Raw genomic sequence first — 25,303 nt, 5'->3', positions numbered from 1 at the left:
TATATATATATATATAAATAAACATATTTTGATGTGTGTGTTTTCTTTTCTACTTTTTGATGTTGCTGGCTGAGTTGAAACTGAAGGACACAGGCCTAAGGGGGGGGGCAGTCATGTGCTGCACCGGGCATAAGCTCCGCTGTATCATCCCACTGACAAGCTTTCTGTATAGCCAATAAATCATTGCAGGTGCAGGAGAGCAGTGACAGTATGCTATAAAGGTCACTCTTTCATAAGTAGGGGATGTCTGTGTAGCTGTTGAAATTGCACCCAGCAAACCTAAGTGTCACTTGAAGTTCCTGGCTGCCTCACTTGCCCTTCCCAAAAAAGATACAAACACAATTCCTACAACCATGACGTTTAGACGATCCATCACTGAAGGAGTAAAAACAACAACAAAAAAAAACAAAACAAAAAAAAAAACAGATGAACAAGGCATTTTACGTTCTCCAAAGGCAAAGCACAAACAAATCTGTGTTAAAGCAAGTTAATTTATTACGTCTTTCTTTCTAATAATCTAAAATTGAGTGATGCTTGTTTTATAGTTTGACTTTATGGAGCTTTCACCCCTGACCAGACCACATTAATGCTTTTAGGAAACATCATTAGATTTCCTGACCCTTCATTACACTTGGGATGTCTGACCATAATTTGACTTAATCAGGGGGATAATCTAATGGTAGAGTTGAGAGGCCTCTGTCTGCCGCCACACTGTCTCAGAGTTGCACCAAAAACAGACACAAAACAGTTGATGCTTCATCTGAACAAAACTCTCAACATTCGCCCTCAAATTTAAAAACGTATGTAATAATCCCCCTTTAAGTCACTCCCAGAACTGGCAGAATACCTGGAGTCTATGTACAATATCAGATACTTTGTGAAAAATATAATAATATTAAAATAAAATGTTAAATGTAATAAACCTATTATGGGCTTCCAGAGCCATGATATCATCATATTGGATGTGCCTCATTAAAAAAAAAAAAAAAGTTACAATCTCTAAAAAAAAAATGTTTTTGCTAAATTGTCTGACATTTAGCAAATATAAATAATGTTGGTCATTCTTACTGACCTAAAACAGGACAAGTTTAGTCTGATTCAATTTCAGACAGTGAGGGGAAAAAATGTGTAGCTTATGTGACTTTTTATTTCTATTAGACTCAAAAAAAAAAAAAAAATTAACTAACTTAATACCTCGTTTCTAGTTTGTGCTACAAAGGAGACAATTTACAGCTGCCACAGCTTGTCGTGCAGGAAATGTAGAGAAATGTCAGCATCAGTTTGATGGATTTATTTTATTTATTTATTTATTTATTTATTTTTACAAATGACACACCAGAAATTTTAAGAATTAAAGCAAAATCGCCACACGTTATATTGCGGGATTGGACATATTGTTTCATCCTTCATAATTCGGTGAGACTAAATGAGTTTGTTTGTGTGTGTTGGATGATTAGAGGGATGAAAGAGATAAAAAATGGTCAAAAGAAAGAAGAAGGAGTGGTAAATGGTAAATGAACTGCTTTCTTACAAAAATGAAGATGGGATTATAGCAAATAAACCTAAAAAACAAGTTTTATACAGACTTTCCTTCATGAAAAGAGGCAAAAAAGATGAAAGAGCAAGTGAAGGGCAAATGAGCCATGAAAGAGAAGAAGGCAGCTATTAGCATGTGATTCAAAGGATGAAGGAAGGACACAAAACAAGAGTCTAATTGCTTGACTAATTAGAGTCTTTGTTTCCCGTCTCCGCTCACTGTGTGCTGAACAGATAAAGATGGACAAAGGAATCTGAATAGGATGGATAACATGAGAAGGCTCTGTGGGAGCCGACCAATATACCGGAGAATATCATCACAACCCGAAGTCTGGCTTTGGCTAAGGCATTACATTTTTATTTTGTATTCAAAATGGATGAAGGAACCTTCCTCATGTTGATATACACACTCTTTGACAAACATCTAGAAAACAAACAAACAAACAAACAAAAACAACAAACCCAATGAAGCAAAGCGAGGCCGTTTTTATCCAAAAACGTATTGAACGTATTGACCCACAACCCCCCGTTTCTCGCCCCTCTCTAAAAACCTGGAAGTGAAGTAAAAGAGTGTAAACTTCCTGTCTTTGCTATTATCCTCTCATGCTATTGCACTCTCTCGGCCCACTGATGGCTTTAAGAGTCCACAGTCCAACTTTAAAGTCTGTCCTTTATCCCGAGTGTCACCCTGTCCCCGTCTCCGTCCCTTTTTTTTTTCTCTTGCCTGATTTCTTTATCTGCAATGCCCACAGGTGTCCTTTAAGTAAAAGCTTGTTCTCAGCAAAAACGTTTCTCTCAACTACATTAATGATACTAGAGTCTGGAGCTGCCCGGAGGAGGACAAAAAGCTTTTTTCCCTTCACACTCTCTCCTCCCTTTTTTCCTCCATTTCCCATGCATTTCTCTAATCCATCAGAGAGTGATCCCAACACTCTTCCCTGCAGCCTCAATAAATCCTCTTTCTTCCAATTTCTCCATCCGGCTCTGTCATCCCCTGTTCTCTCCCACTGTTCTTCTGTGTCAAGTCGGCCATTTCTTTCCCGCACTTCTCACACAGGTCTACCTTTTCTGAATTGACCGCATCCAATTCCCTTATATGCAAGCATGTCATGTAAATGTTGAAGAATTACTGAGCTCAGTTCTTTTTTTCTTTGCTTATATTTCTATCTTTTTCCCCACATCACTCTTATTGTGAATTGGGGGGGACAGTTCGTGTTCACTTTTCTTTGCTTGTCTGGTATTACTAGATTTTACAAAGTTCTTGCTTTTCTCAATGCAACACCAGGAGGTCAAGTTTCACACAGTTTGTTTTCAGCCCCCTCTGCCCTAACACCCCTCGATAAAATCCAGTTCAAGCAGTTGTCTTCAGAAGTCCCCTAATTACTACAAAGAGTACATCAGTGTTCACTGTAACCTTCCTCGAATAGCTGGTCTTTAGAAGATCTCAAAGGGTTATTAGAAAATATTAGTCAACAAGCAGCATCATAAAGACCAAGAAACACGTCAAGCATAACAGAAATAAAGTACAAAAAATTACATAGGAGAAACAGCCAAATGGCCCACCACAACTCTGTAGAGATCCAGCTATTGTCTACATGGTTCAAAGCAAGTGGAAAGCTGTTGTTGGAAGCCATAAAAAGCCTGGTTTGCAGATCGACACAAGCCATGACAGGGACACACAACCCGTGAGAAAATGCTCTGTTTAGATGTGACCAAACTGTACATTTTGGCCTCTGTACAAAAGGCTATGCGAGGTGGAAAACCAACACTGCATTTAATTTTGACCAAGCCATCCGCATGGTGGCGGAAGCATCATGTTGTGGAGATGATTTTTCTTTTTAAAGATTTTCCTGGTCAAAGCTGATGGGACGATGGATGGACGCACAATTAAGCAATACTTTGTGTTGGTTGTATGAAAGTGGTTCTATAATACATTATAATTTGTAATTGTAAAGTGACAACATGTGAAGGATTAATGTGCTTTGAAAGGCTCTTCAGTTGCATTGTCGGGATAAGCAAGAAGCATTCTTCTTATTTTGTTTGTTTTTGCATTGATTGATTGATTTATTTATTTATTTATTTTGAAAAAGAAGAGTGTCCGTACTGTTGGTCTTACACATCTCTGCTTTGTTTTCTTACTTAACTTCTTAGATGTTTGGCTGAGTTTATCAAATAATCTACTTCTCAGTCCAGTGCTCCTAAGAATAGATGTAAAGGGCATCATGGAGGAGCACAGTTGTGATGACGTGCTGGAGTGTTGGAAAGATAGGAGCTTCTTAAACAGACAGAGGGCATTTTCAAGCCATCAAATTGCCATGTCACATTTAACATATACAGCATTTTTATAACAAATGAAGGTAACATAGTTACTTGACTGTGTTATAAAATGGCACTATTTGCCCGGAAAATTCAGATTTCCTCCCCCCCTCCCTTTTAAACAAGCTGTTTGTGTCACAATCTAAAAAGAAGCAACTTTTTTTTCCCCCCACTAAATGTTGTAATCCAAACGCATAATCCTAATTTTTAGTCCCTGTGAGAGCTTCTCATCTCTTTAAACCCACTCACATCACCATCATAATACTGACTGTTCACAGAACTGAATGGTTCAAATGGGTTTAAGCTCCTGGGAAGAATTTATGACGCTGTACTTATAGTTTCAGACAGAAACAGTGTGGGAGAAGATAGAAACCTGATTACTGTCTGACCTGTGCATGCCCGTCCGATTGTAACAGAGTTATAAATGTCAGACTGTCACTTTTAGAAAGTGACAGTCTGACATTTACAGAGACAATGACTGTGATTTTTGCATGATTTTTGCCCCCACACTGCTGATGCTAGAAAGCTGTGCTGGTTCAACTCGGAGCATCTGACAAGTGCAATTTGCCTTGTTGTCGTGATAAGATTCCCAAAGAAAGTATATTACATAAAAGTTCAGATTCAAATGCTTCGCAAAAGGAAATCCACTGCTGTGCACGTCTGGTCTTTTAAAGCAACCATTATTTGTCTGCAAGAGTCTTTAGCTGTTAATCTTGTCTTACTGCAGACCAATAAGAATATCCTGGATATTTACTTGATCCCCTTCAAAAAGGCTTATGTATCCATTCCCAAGTCACTCACAACATAATTTCTGCTCTGCGTCAGACTAACCTGACCCCTTGTCATCATTACTGTCTCTAATCACGTTTGGCTGCAACCGGCACTGTGTTGCAGTTTGGTTACACTCAGGCATTACTGCCAATCAGATGTCTGCTGTGAAATCACGGTTTTCCACAGCTCCAAAGATGTGCATTTAAACCCCAAAGGCTTTCCGATTAGACATAAGTCACACTCCAACACAGATGCGCACGCGCACACGCACACACACACACACACACACACACACACACACACACACACACACACACAGAGTCAAAGATATGTATACTTGCAGGCTCCCATCACTCAAACAAACAGATGGTGGACCGAAAGCCTTAGGGAAGAAAAAAAAGGACACAGGAGTCATTGCAGCTAGCTGGCAAAAAAAAGAAGCTTTATTCTAAGATCTTCTAAGTATCTTGTGAGGGAAGAAGTTAACACACACACACACACACACACACACACAGTCAAAGATATGTATACTTGCAGGCTCCCATCACTCAAACAAACAGATGGTGGACCGAAAGCCTTAGGGAAGAAAAAAAAGGACACAGGAGTCTTTGCAGCTAGCTGGCAAAAAAAAAAAAGAAGCTTTATTCTAAGATCTTCTAAGTATCTTGTGAGGGAAGAAGTTAACACCCAGAGTGGTACTCGTACTCAAATGCAATCAAGGAACTTTATGCACACAGAAACAAACAACGAAACACACACACACGCGCACACACACACATGCACCCACACTAAAGTGGATCCAATCAGATGGTGCAGGTGCTGAGAGCAGGTGCAGCACTCAGCTCGTCTCCATGCTAAATATGGATGCCTATGATGTCAGCTGGAAAAACACGATCCTTTCCTTTTGCTCCTCACCACCTATAATGGCCAGGAGTGTTAAAGTGATTCAATTATAGATATAGAGATCCCACAGTGAAATAACTGGACATTCTCCATAAGGCTTCCCTCACTGTTGCCTGGGAAGGAGCAACAGTAATAATCACTAGGAAAAGGGAAAAACAACCCCACATATTCCCTATAAGTCTGCACATAAAATGAAGAGCTTGCATCACATTTAAAAAAGCTGTAAAGGATTGGAAGTGAACGTCATCCTCTGCACTCCGTGAGATGAAATACCAAAAGACATTTTAAGTAGCTTATATAATAAATCTTCTTACTAATTGCTGGATAACATAAAGTGATATTTGAGTGTGTATTAAAATGGACATACAGAGCCAGTGGGAAGTTTGAACTGTTTTTTTTTTGTTGTTTTTTTTAGGATAGACTGATCAAGCAACACACCATTTAAATTATTTCTGAATTGGGTGCACAAGTCTAAATTTATTGCAAAGTACACAAGCTCTGATACAAACGCAGAGCCTTAAAACAGTTTAAATGTCCTTCAGCAATCTGCAAAGAAACCACACTTATGGATGTGTTATGGATGCGTGTTGTCCACTTCTCTTAGTGGAAAATGGTTCCTTGATTTGGGCGACAGCCGCACAACATGTTGAGTAGAAGTCAACATTGTGATTTCAATGTAGCGATATTGCAATCACAAAAGACTGTTCGGATGCAGAATTTGTTACAATGTTATACGAGTCTATGCTGTGTATTTTGATACAATGAATTGCCATCTCAGTAGACTCTATCCCAAACCTTAACGCTCACCCTTGGTGTTTATCTTTTAAGTTAAAAGGTCTACTATATCATATAAATAAGGTCTACCGATTCTAACAATGCATGCCCACGGTGAGTGTATGTACATTTCTCATCAGTTGACATTGGTACTCCTTAAATTTACATTTTTAGGAGCACAATCCGCTTTGTTCTCCTAAATAAACTTTTTAACTCTGAACTACTTTTGAACCATGTTGCCATGTTACGAAGCATGTCATGAAGCGTGTGCTGCTCATTAGTTTTTCATATTGTTCAAACAGTTTCACTTTCACAGTAATCTTCCACTTCTCGTCAGTCAAATCACAGCTTATAAGTTGTTCTGGAACTTCTACGACACGTCACATCAAGCGCAGCTCCGGACCAGCTCGGCATGCAGCTCGGAGCGTTTGAGTTTGTAGAACCTAAGCAAATGTCAATCTCCCAGTGTTGTCTACACAGCCAGAGGCGCTGTTAGCTGTTTCGGAAAGAGGAGATACGGTTGACGGGGGTTATCTGGGTTCCTCACCTGACAACATTACTGTCACTCATCAGGTTGTTGTGACAGCACCTAGCAGGCACTGCCAACCTATCACGTCACAGATATGAGCACAGGCGGTGACAAAGCAGCGCACTTTGAAAGTGATGCATTTATAAAAGTCATCACCGGAGAATTTAGGGGCTTCAAAAACAAACAGCTTTTTTAAATGTTTTTGCTTCGATTCAGGTCGGTATAATTCTCTCGAAACTCGTATGGCCAAGGAATGGAGAGTTATAACCTTCGGAATGAGAGTCATTAACATTCCATTATCCAATGAAATTACTTTTCTATTAAAAAAATCTATTAATAATTTCAATGATAATTTGAAAAATATGAATAATTTAAAATTTTAGCTTTTGCAAGAAGTCGGCTGCAGTGATTGAAGCATCGGATTAGAATAACGGCTCGTCTCCTTCTGCAGGAATTTTAAGTCTAGCTGGAAAGGGACACCAGGACAAACCAAGAACTTCCTGCAGGGATCCCTCCGGTATGGGAAGCCTGCAGGGGCTCCCAGGAGGAGCCTGGAAATAGAGAAATATCTTTCTCCATACTGATGTATGAACAGTGACATAAAAATAAAGGAACCACTTCACATATTTAGTGAATTGGATCCAACCGCAGATTTGAATTGTGATTAATACATGAAAATGAAGTAAGACTTGTCCGACTTATTGTTGCCTATAATTTAATACGTTTACCAGATTGCTATGATTCTCAAAAAATCTGGGAAATGTCTTCTCATAAACCTTCACATACGTTCAATTTCTTCAACATAAACTAGTCAAGTAATGGATATGTACTTCAACGCAAACAGGATAACCTAATGGAGATCGACTGATTGGAGGAATGTGTGCAAGTACCTTCGATCCATCAAGTGTAATGACGAAAATTTAGATTCAGTGCAGAGACAGCACCATTACCCCCTTCACAGACACACAGACTCTAATAGTGTGAGTCATTACCTCCAGGTGGTGACAGCCAGGTGGTGTGGACGGCCACCAGATCTCACTAACACGCATATCGAACTGAATCTCCTGTCCTTTCCATCTATTAAAACAGCCGCATAGAAAAAAAAACAAAAAAAAACTTCACGCTCCACAAGAATGATACAACTAACATGATAAAAGTAGACTACAGCTCCTGCTCGTTAATGAACATCACGTGTAGAGGATGCATAGCAGCACAATCACACAGGAAGATTTACCACCCCCACTTTTCCTCTCATTCTTTCCAAGTCTTTTGGTTATGAGTGGAATCAAAAGTTCAGATTCCATTTTTTTTTAATAATCCTAAATCTAGTTATTAGAAAAAGAGACAGGTGGATACAGTAGGTGAAAATATAGTGAATGCAGATGGAAACATCTTTGAATTTGGGTACAGCAGCTTATTTTGGATTTTCTGTGTGTGTTTGGACAATTTAGACCGAAGAACAAATGTGCACGTCTTTCAGCGGCCATGGTTTGTTCTTTAGAAGATGACTGTGTGAGAAGTTTTGTCATTATTCATAGCTTTATTTTTCTTGTTTTTAGTGTTTTTGGTTTTACTTGTCTCTGTGCTTTCCTTGTTTCATTGTTGCCTTCAGTTGTGGACAGGATAAATTGTCCATGGGAGTTTGTGAAGTATTTTATCTCAATGCCCCCAAAAACTGGGATGCGAATGGTGGATCCCCAGACTTATTTTAAATTCATGGTAAGTTACTGATTCAACTCATTCAGTTGCTCATCACAAACACACACCTGGTTTCCAGAAAGTATTCACTCTCCCATATGCTTCCTAGCTTCTTCAGTTTATTGACAGATCCTTATGGTTTGTCATCTATTCAGCGGAATTTGTGCTATATAAATTATATTTTTGATTGGCTTGATTGACTGTTGCCACTCTTTGCAACCAAGTACATGTTTATTGTGGGATTTATGCCATCGACCAGCACCCTGCATTTTTCTTTGGTTTTCAGCCCTTTTTTAAACTTATTAATAACCCCTTCCTACATTTGGGTTCATTCATATTTTTGTTCATTTATATCTTCGAAGACCGTGCCTTTATTTAATTTTATCCAGAAAGGGCTCAGTATGGTAATAACTATGCACAGTGTGAGCACTGTTTTAAATTGTAGATTTGATTAAGGCTTTGTGAAGAACAGAACTGGGGAGTCTGTAAATAGCCTCAAAAAGCCCTAAAACTTATCCTCTACTAGCAAATTACACCAGAGCCTCATGTTGATAAGGGCTACCTGCACCCTTGTGACTAATAATTTTCACCATGGTTTCCTACCACAAAATAGCCTATGATATTCTAGAAAGACCAACATCATTACAGGTTGGGCAAATGCTTCTTTTATATATTTGATTTACAAATTTTTGAGATTACCAGGTAACACAATGCGAGTAATCACTTATTATTTTGGCTGCAAACAACCTGAGATGCATTATTATCTGATCACCTCTTCCTTTGTTCTGCTCTCCTAAGTTGCTGATTTTAATTATATCCCATGTAGATTAAAGCAGAGCTTTTTTCTTTAGCAATTAACCCAAACATTTGTCATTTTAGGTAAGTCCCTTTACAAAAACAAAGCAAGTAAAAGGATGCTGCACAGTTCAGCATAACTTACAGTACATGTGTGCAGTGACTTGGAAACTCATTAGAAAAAGAAAAATCTTAAATGGCTTTGTCCTTAACATCTTCACAATAATGTGAAGAGACATGCACTTAGTTGTGTTTAAAATTATAAATGCATTCTTTCCCACATGCCTGCACACATTACCATCAAACCAGTCTTTTCCAATTATTCTTTCATGTCATCGCAGGCACAAGTTCCACAAAGGAAAGCGACAGTGAGATATAATAACTTAAACCCATAACAAGAAATAACTTTATAACTGAAGCTAAGGTAAAATAGAAGATTACAATATCTGCTCCGTATACAATGTTGTGTTTAATTTAATCCGCAGCACAAAGTACTTAGTTATTAAATCAAATTATGTGCTTTTCTAGATTTCAATTTCCAGAACCAAAAATCAAATTTTGCGTGGTTTATAATGTACAGCTTTTTTATTTATTTATTTTTTACATTTGGTCGGACAGACACCAGGTGTGATGACATCACATACAGCACTGGGGGCAAAGCCAAGTATTCGGGTTTTTTTTTTTTTTTTTTCCATCTAGTACATTTTCATAGTTTATTATTGTGCTCACCTATTTCCTATCATGATCTGCTATATTTTTCAAGTTTTCAAGTTCAGGTTTTGGCATATGCTATTCATCCCCTGAATTAATTGTTGCTCAAAAGGTCTTGCCATACCTGTTTGTACCTTTTAATGAATTAGATTTTTTTCTTCTTGTGTTTCATTCTTTGTGCATTTCTATTTAGTTTCCTCAACTTAGTTATTATGTCCTCTTTAGTTTCTCTCAAGTATCTCGTTTCAGACAGTACTTTACTTTGTGTTCAAGGTTTCTTTGAAGGCGCAGTCTTTCACTCGGTCAGTGAGACAAGCATGCACATGTCCACCCAGAGCAATCTGTGGAGAGCTGTGAGCAAAGAGGAAAATCACACAAGATTTCTGTTGCTCTAGCTCTCAAACTAGTGCTCTAGTTGTGAAACTAGTGCACACAGAAGGACTTTCTGCAGTGCTCAGGATAACAAGTCAAAGGTCAAAAGACATTGAGTTTGGAAAACAAGAAGCACGAGGAACATTCAAAAGAACAAGACGACAAAATGGCCCAGAACTCAAACAAGTTGTCAATGTGGAACATGTGAATGTCGTAAAATATGAAAACATATGTTCATATCGTAATTCGGTTGTGCTCACTCAGGCTGCAGCTGTAATACAATCTTTGCTGTTCAACCAAAGTCCAGCCTGGAGAGCCTTATTCCTGAAGCATCACCACACGAGCATCTTGACAACACTGACAGAACACACCACACTTGTGTTTCCTGGCAGCTGTCAAAACGGGGGACAGCTGTGTGTTCAAAGTTTTTAGCCAGTCTCTTTTATTCTCCATTTGTAGTCCAGTCTTTGGTCCTCTTTGTGGCTGGCCCTGACAATAGTCAGTTTATTGCTGACTTGGCAAACTAAAATTGCTGACTTGACAATCTCTGGCAGACTTGTTTGATTATTTTTGGCTGTCCTGTCAGCTATTAGCAGAAGCTTGGCTAATATGCTAATAGTTCAAGCTGGTAAACAGTTTAACTGAGGCATTTCAAATAGAGGCATTTCTGTATGTTGAGCTCAGGGAAGGCGGGCTTTGCTTCCTGCAGAAGACCGGTTCCCAAAGTTTTCAAAGCAGGCATCAGCATGGCACAGCAGTCTGTGTCAAAACTGTTAGAAGAAACCGCCGATAACTTGGAAGACTAAAGTTAGTTTTGTGAACTCATAAATCTCACGTCCTGCAGTTGATAATCAGAGTTAGCACACAGAGCTCAGATCTTGAAGGTGACTGATAAGAATGAAGCTGATTCTGAATCTCCACACATTCCCTTTATCCCTTTCCCCTTTCTCAATTTACAGTGTCACAAAGAGTCAGAAGGAAAAGAAATGAGAACACAAGGGAAATAAAACAGAAATATGCAAATAAACGGATAAAGGAAAAATAACAAGAAGGTTGAAAAATCAAAAAGAGGAAATATTAGGAGGAGGAACATAAATCATAAATGTATGATAAAAAGTGACAGAAAAAATGTAAGATCTTCTGAGTATGGAAAAAATTGATATAAAATGTGTTGGTACAATAAAAAATATATGAAATGACAATAAAAATTGAAAAAAGAAATAAGAAAAATAAAATTGAAAATTAAATAATAGTGATAATGTTACATTTATGCTGTTGAAAATGAAAACAAGTATTAATTTATGTTTATCAGTATAATCAGTTGGTAAAGTTCCTTTTTTTATTTCTTGGATGCAATATTTGGCATATGAATTACTTTACAAAGCCATTTACTTATTCCTATGTTTAATGCCATTTATGTCAGGATCAGTCCTCCATAACAGACAATGGCAGAAGAGTAGCAGTCAGATTATGATGTGAGTTTTATGCAAACTCAACCACTTGAGTTAGAGTGAACAATGTGCTTAGTCTGAGACCAACCTAGCTAGCTCACCTAGCTAGCTAGCAAGCTAGCTAGCTCACCTGAGTCAAAACACTCTGGGCATCCTTAAAGAGCTCTCCTTACCCCCTTCTTTCAATGGTCTTCTTTAAGGATAAACACAGTGGACTATTAATTATCCTGTCTTCAGGTTTTCTGCCTGTTCCTGAACTTTCTGTGTTTTTATCAAAACTGTCCCACACTGGGCCGTTTTCTTTGTCAGCCTAAGTAGACGCATCACCTGTGAAGGTACAATTTGACAACGTCTGCTGGCTCCATTTCAGGATTTGCATGCCAGTCTGTGGTCAAGGTATGTGAATTTGATTGTTGACAATAAAGTTCTGGAATGCATTTGATGGATTCAAATGTTTTTGAAAAACGTGATTTTGCATCTGCCCAGTGGTTAAACCACACGTTTGTGACTAAGAAGAGGTTTTTATTAGATTTAAAATGAGGTAGACTCACCCTGTGCTGTAGAATAGCTCCTTCAATAATATTCTAAGTATTATTTTAAAATTTATGCTGTTCTGAACATTTCTAAAGGATCACTTTCTGGATGGTTCTGAATAACAACCCATCTGGTGCATCAGATTACATGTGCACAGAAAGAGGCCTGATTTCAAGTGTTTAGTGGACACTTGAGCCATCCATTTACTCATGTATGTGGGCAGTAAAAGCCTCCACAGGCAACAAACTTGACTTGTCTAAAAGAAAAAAGCAGACTGAATGAAAACAGATTATCTTTAGTACAGAGAGCTAGAGAGACTCTACAAAGCTCTTCTAGGAGATGCACCAGTGCAGAACTGTATTCGTATCCACTTTTGGTCTTTTGGTCTCTGTACTGGAGAGAAATAAATGTGCTATTAGGATATGTGGGAGTTGTCACAGGTACTTACTGCACAGATTTGGAGGATTGGGACCTGAACTTGGTGAACTCGCCTGGAGCAGTCCACTCTGTACCCAGCTGCAACAAACAAGAGAGAGAACAGAGGTCAGAGTGTGAGGGAAAAAGAAGGAGGGAGGGCGAAAGCTGGGTTTTAAAACAGCATTAAAATGTTAGAGAGCAGTTTGCAAAGGTGTTCAAGAACCTCTAAGGATAAACAAAATTGGCTTTTTGTTTTTTTGAGTAGATATTTTGATGTTTAAAATTGTTAACTCTGACAGGGTTAGAGTGAGGCATTTTATTAGGAACCTCAGAGATTGAAGATATTCTACCAAGTAATACTTCCAGATTTCTACTGGAGTGGTAAGTCACTGACCAAACTCAGAGTCTTCCTGTCTTCATTTCTAATCAAAGTGATCTTGAAGCTTTCCATTCATTGTGCCTGGAAAGTTCAAAGTCGGATGTGTTTGTGTTTTTCTTATTCGTTTGGTGGGTTCTAATTAATTCAAGAAGAAAATTAACTGATTTTTCATTCATTTTTACATTCTAACACTTTAGCATCAAAAATTCTACATAGAAATTTTGACTCTTTTGCCAGCATCATGTAGACCCACCTCCCCCTCTTTCTCTATCTCGACCGGAGGGTTTTTCCTTTTGCCTTGGATAACATTTCACTTTGCAAATTACATTGCGTGTGCACAAACTGTTGACAAAATAGCAAAAACAAAAATAACCCTAACTCACTCACTAGTCTGTAGGGACAGAAATATTACAATGTGAGGGTTTCAATTTAGGATTTTTTTTATTGCTTGGTGAATGCCAGTGAGAGCTTCATGCCAGCTGAATTGGTAAAAAGATGTGTTTCAAGGAGATTAAGTGGAATTTTAGTCTAAAACTTTGCAAGCAGAAACTTAAACCTGAAGAACAAATCTCCAAAAAAAGATATAACATGATATAATTGCAATCCCTTGAAGCCTTTTTTAAGTTCACAACAGAACTGAAAACAAGACTGTAAGAGCCAGATTGCTCTCCTTTACTTTCGACATCGTGCAAGACTCAGGAATATCAAGAGGAGTTAATTAGGAGGAAAGTTCAGAAACATGCTGGTATATAAAAACTAATGGCTAGAGAAGATGAGGAAGAGGGATTCCCTGCCAATACTGACTCTTAAGAAGCGAGCTCATCAGAGTAGCTGGGAATCCCTTCATGGCCCTGGAGTCAAATCAGTGCCCATTCGTTTCCTCGGCAAGCCAACATGACTAATTAGGGCCCTTGCTACTTCTGATCCATAATGGAAGAATGCAGCTAAGATCACAGCGGGCATGTTTTCAATTGTCTGAGCTGGACACACTTCTGTGTCTAAAACTGGTCAAAAGGACAGTGTGGCCGGCAGTGGGGACAGATCACAGCAGTCTCTCAGATTGTAAATAGCTGCTTATCCGCGAGCTGAGCTCCACTGAGATTTAACAGAGAGGAGCACACACACAGTCAGTCACACCTACAACTCGCTGGCGTTAATACAGCGGCATGTTTCAGTGTGTTTTGCTGGCATGAGAATAGAGTCACCACGGAAAAGAAAAAAAAAACAGACATCAGTGCCTGTCCAGAACTAACCAGGCCCCTTGCGGTTTTTAAAGCCTCTGAGACTGTCTCTGAGGCAGCTGGCTGGAGAGAAGGCAGATACAATATACACCAGTGTGCTTTCAGTCAAAACCCTGCTGCTGCTGCTGCTGCTGCTGCTGCTGCTGCTTTGGCACATTTCAATACCAACAGTGGCCAAAAATATTCCAGACTGAACACAAAGGCAGAAAAAAATGGCAGGACATTAAAGTCACTGTATGAGGCCACTTGAAATATAAAATTTAAAAAATGTTCAATTATAATGTTTGTCAGTAATGCAAAAAAAAAAAAAAATCAAACTAGTTTATATTGCCAGTAAGAGTTGCAAAAGTATCTTGAAGTACATCTTGATTTTTCTTTTCACCTATTTATACGTAGGAGGTTGAAGAAGAAAACAATGACAGATATTGTGATGGTTTGATCTTGAAAAGCAGTACATAATTCCACATTTAGCTTAGTTTGTCTCATTCAAACTTTAAAAATATAGTTCTTGTCTGGAGCAAGTGAGCAGAATATATTAAGTTCAAGTTTTTTTTTTTTTTATTTTGTGATTCTTTCTCAGTCTGGGGTTTCGAAGGTTTAACCATGATGACATTCCCGTTATGCAAGCTCTGAACAAAACTGTCTTTTTGCACACATACTACATAAAGGTCAAGTCAGTGTGTGGTGGTGACTGCCTAATGAAAGCATCGCTTCATCACTCACATCTGTAGGGATGAAAGCAAAAGGGCGCAGTTTAATTTTAGGACTTTCAGAAACAGTCAAGAAGTTGTTGTTTTTTTGTTTTTTTTTGACCAAATGTTAAAAGAAAATAATAATATTAAGCTAAAGCTTGGCATGCGTGTCAAATTTGAACTACTTTTAGAGACAGCTTAATAAACCAGTTTCACAGATTAAATAAAAGATTAACAGCTTAGCTTTTATGTGCAATACTCAACTTTGTAAAAGACAATCTTTCTCTCTTTAATTCTCCATAGTTTTGGGTCCTATGTTATTTGATGCTCTTCTCCGTTTGCCTCACAATACAAGTTTTCCAGAAGATTTAGGTCTAGAGAACAAAACTGACACCGACGGCTGATTTCATCTCTGGTTAACCGTGTCTTTGCCGATTTGGTCTGATTTGGTCACCCTGCTGAGAGACCCATTACGGTTTTGTGGCAGATGCCACATTTTTCGGGATCAAAATGCTCTGATAATAGAAAGTATTAATCTTAATAGGAACTCAACAGGGTTCTTACAAATCTCTTGCTAACTTAGCAGTGCACATTAGATGTTTTGCCCCATATTCCTCCTTTGTCTTACTTACTTACTTATTCATAAAAGCTCAATGTTAGTTTCATCTAACTCAAGCTAAATTAAGCTACATTAAATTCCCAGTAGGGTTAAAGTTCATCATTCATCTTTGTGATTTCAGGACAGAAGAGGCATCGTATAGGCAGGCTTCCCAAAGCACCGTTTGTTTATAAACCCCTGCAGTGGCCTTTGGAGATTTTGGAACCTTTTTTTAATGTCATGCATGTTGTGGGTGGTCGAAAATCCTTACAAGTCTGCTAAAGATACAACACTTGCTCTACTTGTTATATTGGTTTTATGTAAGACCATGAAGTGTGAAGTTTAGACTATTTTGCGACCCCCTCCATTAAGCTAACATTTTCATTTATTTTAGATTTTCGAGAAATCATCCAGCAGACACCTTAAACAGAACGCAGGCCGGTAATCCATCACAACTGTCTTCTTGCCTGTTTTTATTGTAGTCAAAGTTACATTACCAATAGGCGCTCGTATTTTTCTAATTCGAATGGAATGTGGTGGCCACAGTAATTCAGGAAGAATACAAGCAGAAACAGAAAAAAAAACTCCCTGAGATGGATTGTTCGTCTTATGGATGTTTAAAGTTTTAATCTTTTGAGCATCTACTGTTTTCCCCAACAATGTTTTTCCCTATAGGGATAAAAATATAATGTGGAAGCTAAGACATTTCGAATGTAGATTTCCTTAAAGACGTGAAAGAAACCCCTGAGCAATGACGATAAGCATAAAACTAAAACAGTGGATCTGAGGTGAAGGAGTAGAGAAACTATTGTTTTCAAGAACAATTTGCCCATTGAAAGCATATCATTCAGCTATGAAACTCTGTAAATGTAAACAAACACAGAAGTGGAGAGAGTCCCTTCTTATTTTACCTTAATATGCAGACCCAAGCTAAGACTGAAAGATGCTTTAAATGTCACTGTGAATATTCTGAGACCGACTTTTTATATTTGCTGTTTTATCCTGTTTTGATTAAGTGAAGAGTCTAACTACACTTGAAGTACTGGGAAACGATTTCATCAGGGTCAATGCAAATCATCAAGCAGTTTGTGTTTAAAAAAACAAGAAAAGCATAATACAGAATAAATTAAAAAGGAACCAATCCCACATTCACAAACAAACAACTTAATGCACCTTGGGAGTCGATGAAGTTGCGCCTGAAACTTTTGTAACTATACTATTTTGATCACATCTTACTGACCCAGTTTACTGTGTCGTTTTTCTGACAGAATTTAGCAAGACGGATAACATTTCACTGTATTAAATACTTCCAGGATATGTACAGAAACTGGTCCACATAAGCAGATAAACAAAAATGTTTTTTCAACACCATCCAGCCAATGTAATGCAGTCACTGTGGTGAGAGGCAGATGGAAATCGATCAATCACAGCCTATTCACTGATAAACCAAGAGACAGGAGCCAGATCACATAACTGGCCTCATGAAGAAAATCCAGTCTAAAATGTGTAACCAGTATAGCGGCAGTGCAGCAGATGTCAGATTTAACACCAGCAAGTAACACGGTGTCACGCAAAGCAGTTTTTAGAACCATTCTCACAGATCTAACGATCGGAGCCTCTTGCCTGAAGCACCGAAAGAAGACAGAACCAGATAGTGTTACCATTTCAGCAGAGCCTTCCAACAGTCCAGACAGACTGGACAGACCGCAACGTGAGATTATCAAATACGAAGATGGACAATAAAGCTGCCACAAATTTCCGTGTAATGGCCCGGGCTCAGACCGTCCTTTCTGGCTGACTCAATTGATTTCTAGTTCCTTTCAAGAAACAACAGAAATGTACTTTCACTTATGCCCTCGATAATTTGTGCAGCCAACTGCTAAGCACAAATAAAACATTTTGAAGGTTTTAGTGGTAAATGTCTTGCTTTCAACTGGAAGTGGAGTTGATTCATCGCTGAAAGGTGATGAAACAACATAATAGACTGTTTCATCCTTTGCTTACAATACAGGTGAAAATACGCTGCATTGCAAACACAGGCAGAACATGCACAGAAAAGCCTATTCAGCTGCTGAATCACTGTGATAGCCTTTTCACATGTAGTAAAAATCTTTTCATTTCACTTAAGCCTGGATCTGAATCTGTGTGCAGCTCTGTAGGATCTGGCTACACATTATGACTAATGTAAAGCTTTATTACAACTCCGCTCATTTGAGTGTGAACAGATAACATCTGAAAATGGTTACATAGAGTGTCCCAATATGCAGAACTCGGTTCCAACGATCTGGCCATGGTACACTTACAGATATCCTTAAGAAAAAAACAAAACAAATAATAAAAAAAAAAGAACATTCCTTTCAGTGCCCATGCACAGTCTCTTTTATTTCTGTGTTTAAAATCAAATCAATTGTAACCATGAGTTAAATTCAGCTTTTCCTGCTTGTGTTTAGGGGCCCCCACTGGGAGATCAGTCATCTTCGCCAGACGATACGTAAGCTCAATACAAAATGCTGACAGAGGTCTCCATGGAAACGTCACAGAAACTCTTTCAGCTCCCCATCTTTTCGCCCTGTCACAGATAAATATCTCATAGCAGCACATTCCATTTATAGCAAGTTCAGTATCGAGAATGGCACTGCTGTGACAACTGAAATAGAGGACACTATGGTTGCAATAAATCATGTATATATATGTAAATATATATATAAATATATACATATCTGTGTGTGTGTATCTATTGATCAGTCGATAGATAGATGCACAAACACAGTTATGTGCATACGTTTACATACCTTAGCAGAATTTAAAAAAAATTAATTAGGTTGGCACTTAACTTGCCTTTTAAATAAGTGAATCTCTTCTTTCCAAGTGTGTTAATGTTCAAAGACACAACTTAATAATGTGCATGAAGCTCTTTCTTCAACCAAACATTGCTTCTCCATGACTGGTTTTATTACTATTATTAGGCTTTAGGATAATATATAAGTGAAGTCACATCAAGTCAAGTTTATTTGTGTAGCACATTTCAGCAAGGAGGTAGTTCAAAGTGTTTTATATCATTAAAAAAAACAGTCAGCAATTGTGAAGCAAGCAATAAACATCACATTTTGTCAAATGACATCATCAAAATCATCAGTAATACACATCAAATATGTTGATCAATGTATTTACTACTAATCAAAGGCCACTCTAAACAGGTGAGGTTTAGACCTTATTAAAAGGAACTTAAAGGAAATGCTTCTCCAGGTTTGGTTCAGGTCCTGGGCATCCAGCACAGCCTAGAACCAGAAGACCCGAGTGGTCTGGAAGGTCGATACAACAATAACAACAAGTCTTAAATGTATTTCGGTGCAAAGCCGTTGAGCGATTTGTAAACTAGCAGAAGGATTTAAAGTCTAGTCTGTGACAATATCCTCCAACCTCAGTAGAAAGCCTTTTTTCCCTCTCCAAGAGCTCAAACATTCATTCATGTCGCATATCGAGGGAAGGAGTGGACATTTAGATTTTCACCCGTGAAACGCAGTATGTCTCCACAGACAGTGACGGCGCTGACGTCTGTCAGTCAGCCAGCGGGCAAAATGAATGATTCCTGGCCACACCACTGCTCATCTGCCACCAGATAGATGATTTCTCCGCTGCTAAATGTCACATCAATATTCACTGCCAGCTAATTAATCTCAGCTCCCATGGAACTCACTGACATCTCACATCCTGTTGGAATACAGATGGCACTGTAGCAGGATCTCTGCTCTTAAAACACACACTCGTGTTATGCGGTTTGAACTTTGTGCAACCTCATGCATCCTCGCCTTCTTAAATCTTTCTGGGGCATTCGATAAAAAAAAAAAAAAAAAACTAATTAGAAAAGGCAAAGGCAGAACAGTCTGGCATTCATTCAGTTGCAGTCACAGCACAATTTAAGGACAGATGGAAAAGGAAAACACGATTTAGGCCTCTTGTGTTCTGAGCAGCGTGTTGGTGGTAAGTAATAGCCACAGTTTTGATGAAGTGGGTGTAAGATTACTAAAAAGGTCACGCCTCTCGTTATACATCAGTTCCTGAATGATGTATGCTCATGACTGGTCAGGATTGAGCACTGAAACTACAACTGTAGAACACTTGTCTAAGTCTGAGCTGCTATTTTCTATACAGCAGAATCAATTGCACACAACTGAAAGGCATGAGTCACTCTCCACCTGAATAATAGATCTGATAATACTGACTCTTATCATGATGAGCTTGCCTGAAATGTTGTACTGCTAGTGCTGTTACAAAGGTATACACAGAAAAAAATGTTTTACCTCTCAACATTTAGAAGTTCAAGAAATTCATTAGGTGTTTTGTAGTAAAAGCCTATCCGCGAGCAAAGCTAACCACGCACGGTAAAGCAAGGATTGCAAAAAGGTACGTTGTTAATTAGAAGAAAAAAACATCCACACAATAGTTGGACCCTAAAGCACAGTAAAAATCTGTATTTCCCCTTTTACAAATATGCTCTGTTTTTGTTGCTAAACTTAAATTATACACGAGACAAATATTAATGTCAGATAAAGTTTTCAAATTAGGATTTCAGTTATGGAAAAGAAAAAAGTTTTCCTAACTAGCTGAGCCAAATGTGAAAGTCCCTCCTTTGTGATATCATTAATTAACTGAGAGCAGCCATATTTTGGTTTCACAAAGCAGACAAAATGAGCCCAAAAAGAGAATTATTTTCCAGTTTTCCTGGGACAGATCACAAACTCTTACTAGGAGCTGTTGCCACCAAGGATGATACATTCAGTTATTCATTTTGACAAGCAAATGTGTTTTTACATAGGACCAGGTTGGCTTGGTTAGGTTTCTTCCCCTAAATAAACAAAGTCATCGTTTGCGATCTTTTATATTTCAACTCATACTATCTTTGTCTCAAATCCAATTTTACTTGAGAATCTGAAATGTTTAGGTAAGACAAAAACAGTATTTTCCCAGTCACACTCCACACATTTATTGTTGGTTATTGTGTGTGTTGTGTGGGGGACGGAGGGGAAAGGGGGAGGGCCATGTGAGTGGGATAAGAGGGGAGGGTTGAGATATTATACAGCACTGCAGCACAATTGTATGCTTACCTGTCCTACATAAACTAGCAGTCTGGCATTGAGAGGACACTCATCGGGGCTCAACCAGAACTCTGAGTTATCATCAGACGATACGGAGAACTGGAAATCACCTGCAGGGCGAAAGACACGATCAAAGAGGTTCATAGCGGGAAAAGATCTGGATGGCCCTCGATTAGTACATAACAGAGTCAGACAAATGCTGCACTTTTAACTCGCTTCAGGTGTAAGAGCACATCAAAAAGTATGGCGCTTCCACTGCCTGTTGCCTTCGACAGAGATGTCACATTCGAATAAAATTCCACATAAAGTTTTTACTGAAGCTGGACTTTCAGGTGCGATATTGAAAGAAAGGACACAGATCTGAAGATTAAAGTTTGCTGCTGCAAACGGCAATCTTTTGCCTAAATCTCCGGGGCGCTCTGGCAGCACCGTTCCTCTATTCTTCCTTTTAGCTCGGGACTAAAACTAAGGCTAAGCGTCACAAGTGCTACGTATAACACCAAAGATATATTTCAAATCCACGTGCAGAGTTTACCAAACCGAGGAGAAAGAATTTCTCCTTGAGGAACTATTGTCAAGTTCAGCCAGTTTATCAACCACTGTTGCACAGCTTTACATTAACTTAATGATTCTTTTTCCAAGTTCAACAAAAAATATTTTTGACTCGTCTGCTGTAGTTTCAAATAAACACACAGCTAAACTAGATCAGTATATCTAGATGAACTTCTGTGAACCGTTTTTTATTCACCATCAGTCAAATTAGCTAAAATGACTAACATGTATTAAGATGACAGTATTCAGTTGTGTTGGAGACTTGATTTATTTATTTTTCTATATTTATTATGTGCTTATACAGTATAAAATGAGATCTTTTGTAATGGAAATATCAGTACTGTAGTGTTCTTGCAGAGAAGACATCAATATTTTGTAAACACAAGGTTATTAATTTTTGTGTGTTTAATGTATCATTTAAGCAGCAAGAATTCTCCAAATAGATTTAGATTAAAGTTCACAGCAAATGTTGCCTGTTCAAATCTACTTAGTTTGCACGCGTCTCAGGCAAGACGTAAATGACGAAGGTGAGGGTCCTTTGTTAGAGCTCAAACTTTGCTGCTGAAAACAGCGTGACCTTTACACCATCGGCTCAATAGAGCCATACTACTAGTGAAAGCAGTATGAGAGTCTAAAATGAATGGTAATCTAATTAATAGCTTCAGTTCGGCAATTTGTGTAAGGGCACTTGGACATTTGGGGTTTTCAGTTCCCATAGCAACTGGGTTTCAGGGCAGAACCATGAGGGAACCGCAACGAGATTTAGCAGTGAGATTTCGGCATTGAGCCAAGATGAAAATGTGAATATCCACTACATTAGTGGCTTGGAGGCGTTTGGATTAAGAGGGCTGAGGAAATTGCCTGCTCTGATAAAGGACACAAGCTCCAAGGCTCTCAGCCTCATATCAGGGATTGAGAAAGAAAAGAGCTAGTTACCATCTTTGTATGGGTGAAGGAAACCAAATATTCTCAAGCCGTAGTTTTTCCACTTTGGAGCCACGGCCAGCTTCTTTACTGTGGTTCTTGTCTGCAAGAAAAAGAGACATTTAAAAATAAACTAATGCAGATATTCAGAACTGTGCACTGAACAATAATCTGACAGCTTTAACTCTGGTCTTGCTTCTAAGTGTTGCTGTTGTCTTAAGAGAAAATAACATATACAGAATACACACAATCCTTTACTTTGATCTTTTTTTTTCTTTTTTTCTTTTTGAGTCTATGGAGATGAGCGCCTGTGTTAGAAGGAAGGCAAAACTAATGATGCAACAAAGAAAGAAAGAACAGACGGGATATAGGACTGTAGGAAAAAACTTTAATGGACACAAGGAAGGAACAGAAGAAGAACACAAAGGAAGGGTGGATAATGGAGATAGGAGAGGAGGGAAGGATAAAATGAAGAAAGGAAAGACAAGCAGAAGGACACAATATTCAGTCAACGGGATCGGAATTAAAAGCCTGGAAAGAAAAGTATTTCTCCATACTCTTATTCAGTATCTAAGAACGAGAAATCCAGTTTAAAAGCAGTAAAAAGCAATGAGGCCCATAAGATATTACTGTTTTTTTTTACACCCTTTGAATGCACAGTTGTGGCTAATATACACCTTCTGCTTTTTCTTCAGAGGGACTGAAGAAGTGTCAGGGTGTCCAGTTCTGACACTGAAGAAGATGACTTTGGTGGTATAAGTCCACAGGAGGAAGATGTGATCAATGACTTTTCCTGGCAAGCTACTATATTTTCTTTTCTTTTTTTTCTTTTCTAAGTAGTCGTGTTACAGGAACCATTGGAAAAAGCATTTATGACACATATTTGTGTTTTCAGTACATATTTCTTTGTAAATAATAAAAAAAAATCTGTATGTGTAAACGGCTCATGATACAATATGGATACCTGTAGCCTATAGACAAGTATGGTCTTTATATGTACACCTTTTCCCTTTTCATTATATTCAGGTGCGCTCAAAAGTTCAGAAATTACGGTACTCAAGTCATCCAATAATAATAATTAAAAAAAATCCCTCTACTTTTCAGAATTTCCGAAATTTATCTTTCAAATAATGCATATACAAATACATTCTGAAAACTAAGATTTACATATTAAGAAATCAACCCTGATCAGTTCTAGCGAGTAGGGTACAGTAATGCTGTAAACTCCATCCGTCCCTCTTGAGATGGACACGCCCTTTGATTTTACAGCCTCAAATATTAATACTTACATGAGGATAAAGAGGGAAGTGCAGGTTCTTTCTGAGCTGGGCTACAGAGGAGCCGCACCAGTCCTCAAACACATGCAGGTTGGCCTGGCCCTTATACTGCAAACACACAAAAGAGCAAACAGATTACTACATGCTGCAGCAACAGCATTGCATCATATAAAACAAGAGATTTGCTTTGGTATATCCGCTTTGCGATTGTTGCTTAGGTTGTTGCGTTTTGCCCAGTGCAGCTCAGCACCTTGCAAAATTGTCCAGGACCCTCGAACTAGTTCACATTTTGTTGGCAGACCAGCACCAAGTACTGTAAAATGGTTAAATTAAATTAAGTGCAACAAATAGCCATCAGAATGTACATAATTTGTAAACTGGATTCACTCTTGGAATTCATTGCCAGGATAAACAGCTCATCTGCAAAAGGCCTCAGAGGATTTCAATGTGAACAAAAAGCATCACCATAATCAAAAGACGGAGTATGGCAGAGCTGCAAACCAATAAAGACATCAACGTCTACCTAAACTGACAGGCAAGGAAAGCTCTAATCAGCAAAAGAGCCAAGAAGGTTCAAGAAAAACAGGAAGAGCTACAGATCAACAGCTGAGGTGGTCAAATCTTTCAGCTTCTGTAGATAAATACCTGGTAACCTAGACTCAAAATGCAATGTGTGGATGAAAATTAACTGCATTATGTTGATTATGACATCACCACAGTGGAAGATAGTGGCAGCATCATCCTGGGAGGTAATTTTCTTTAGGTGGGATAGGGAAGTTGATCAGAGTTGGGATCCCTATCCCAACATAATAGGGATAGGGAAGTTGATCAGAGTAGATAGGAAGAGGGCTAAAGTGAAAGTAGGGCAATCCTTGAAGAAAACCTGGTAGGCACTGAAAGAGATTTGAAAAGGGGCAAAGTTTCCCCTTTCACCAAGACAACAATACTAAAAAACCGAGAGCCAAAACATCGTAGTAACGGTCATAAATCTGTTCATGCAGTAAAGAATCTGTGCCAGCATGTGTTAGCTGTTGTTCAAAGACACTTTCCAATCTGACAGAGCTTGAGAAAGAATGACCAAAAATGAGAAGAAATTGCAAAAAATGATGGTAGTTATATGTGTAAGGCTGAAAGATGTTTACAAAAGACTTGCAGCTGTAACTGCAGTAGAAAGCGGTTCTGCACTGCATTGACTGATTGGAGCCAAGTACTAATGTATGCCACAGTTTTCAGAATTGATTGTAAAAGAAAAAACAAAAAACTGTTAATAATTTTCTGTCAATTTTACGATCATGGGCTATTCTGTGCTGCTCTCTCAAATAAAATATGAGGTAAAACACACTGCGGTTTGTGGCTATGAGAAAAAAAAAAGACAATTCAAGGAGTATGAATACTCAAACACTTGAAATTAATATATCTTTGCAGTGTTAAGTTCCAGTGTTAACGCTGCCCTGAATAACAAAAAGGGCCCATAAAGCACAACAGGAGGGAATGTGATCTGAGAGAGTCTGGAGCAGTTTGTCAAAGGTCATCCCCAGCCTGCAGTCTGACATTTGTCTGAATTATGGAGGGAAATCAGAAGACACGGCAAGGACAGATGGTGAAAACAGTCTGCTTTGGGGTACAGTTTCCTCCGGCGCGCACAAACGTCTGGTCATGCTCAAAAACGAAAAGATTTGGAAATAATGTACTTTTTACGCCTTATTACACTTTCGGCAACATGCTTAGTTCAGCCAA

The 25,303-nt window shown here is 38.5% G+C and overlaps 1 protein-coding gene across 1 annotated transcript in view; it reads right to left on the bottom strand.

The window, feature by feature from the left end:
- Positions 1–25,303, bottom strand: part of b4galnt4a (beta-1,4-N-acetyl-galactosaminyl transferase 4a) — a 145,147-nt gene that overhangs the window by 22,446 nt on the left and 97,398 nt on the right. The window contains exons 4-7 of the mRNA XM_007571760.2: positions 23,579–23,674; positions 22,302–22,392; positions 20,823–20,923; positions 12,839–12,906 (exon numbers count right to left, since the gene is read on the bottom strand). Coding sequence (XP_007571822.1) covers positions 12,839–12,906; positions 20,823–20,923; positions 22,302–22,392; positions 23,579–23,674 — 356 coding nt within the window. The remainder of the gene's footprint in view (positions 1–12,838; positions 12,907–20,822; positions 20,924–22,301; positions 22,393–23,578; positions 23,675–25,303) is intronic.

The sequence above is a fragment of the Poecilia formosa genome, unplaced genomic scaffold (genome assembly GCF_000485575.1).
Source record: "Poecilia formosa unplaced genomic scaffold, Poecilia_formosa-5.1.2 Scaffold287, whole genome shotgun sequence".
NCBI lineage: Eukaryota > Metazoa > Chordata > Actinopteri > Cyprinodontiformes > Poeciliidae > Poecilia > Poecilia formosa.
Note: the sequence above shows the minus strand (reverse complement) of the source record. Positions and strands in the feature narration are given on the sequence as shown.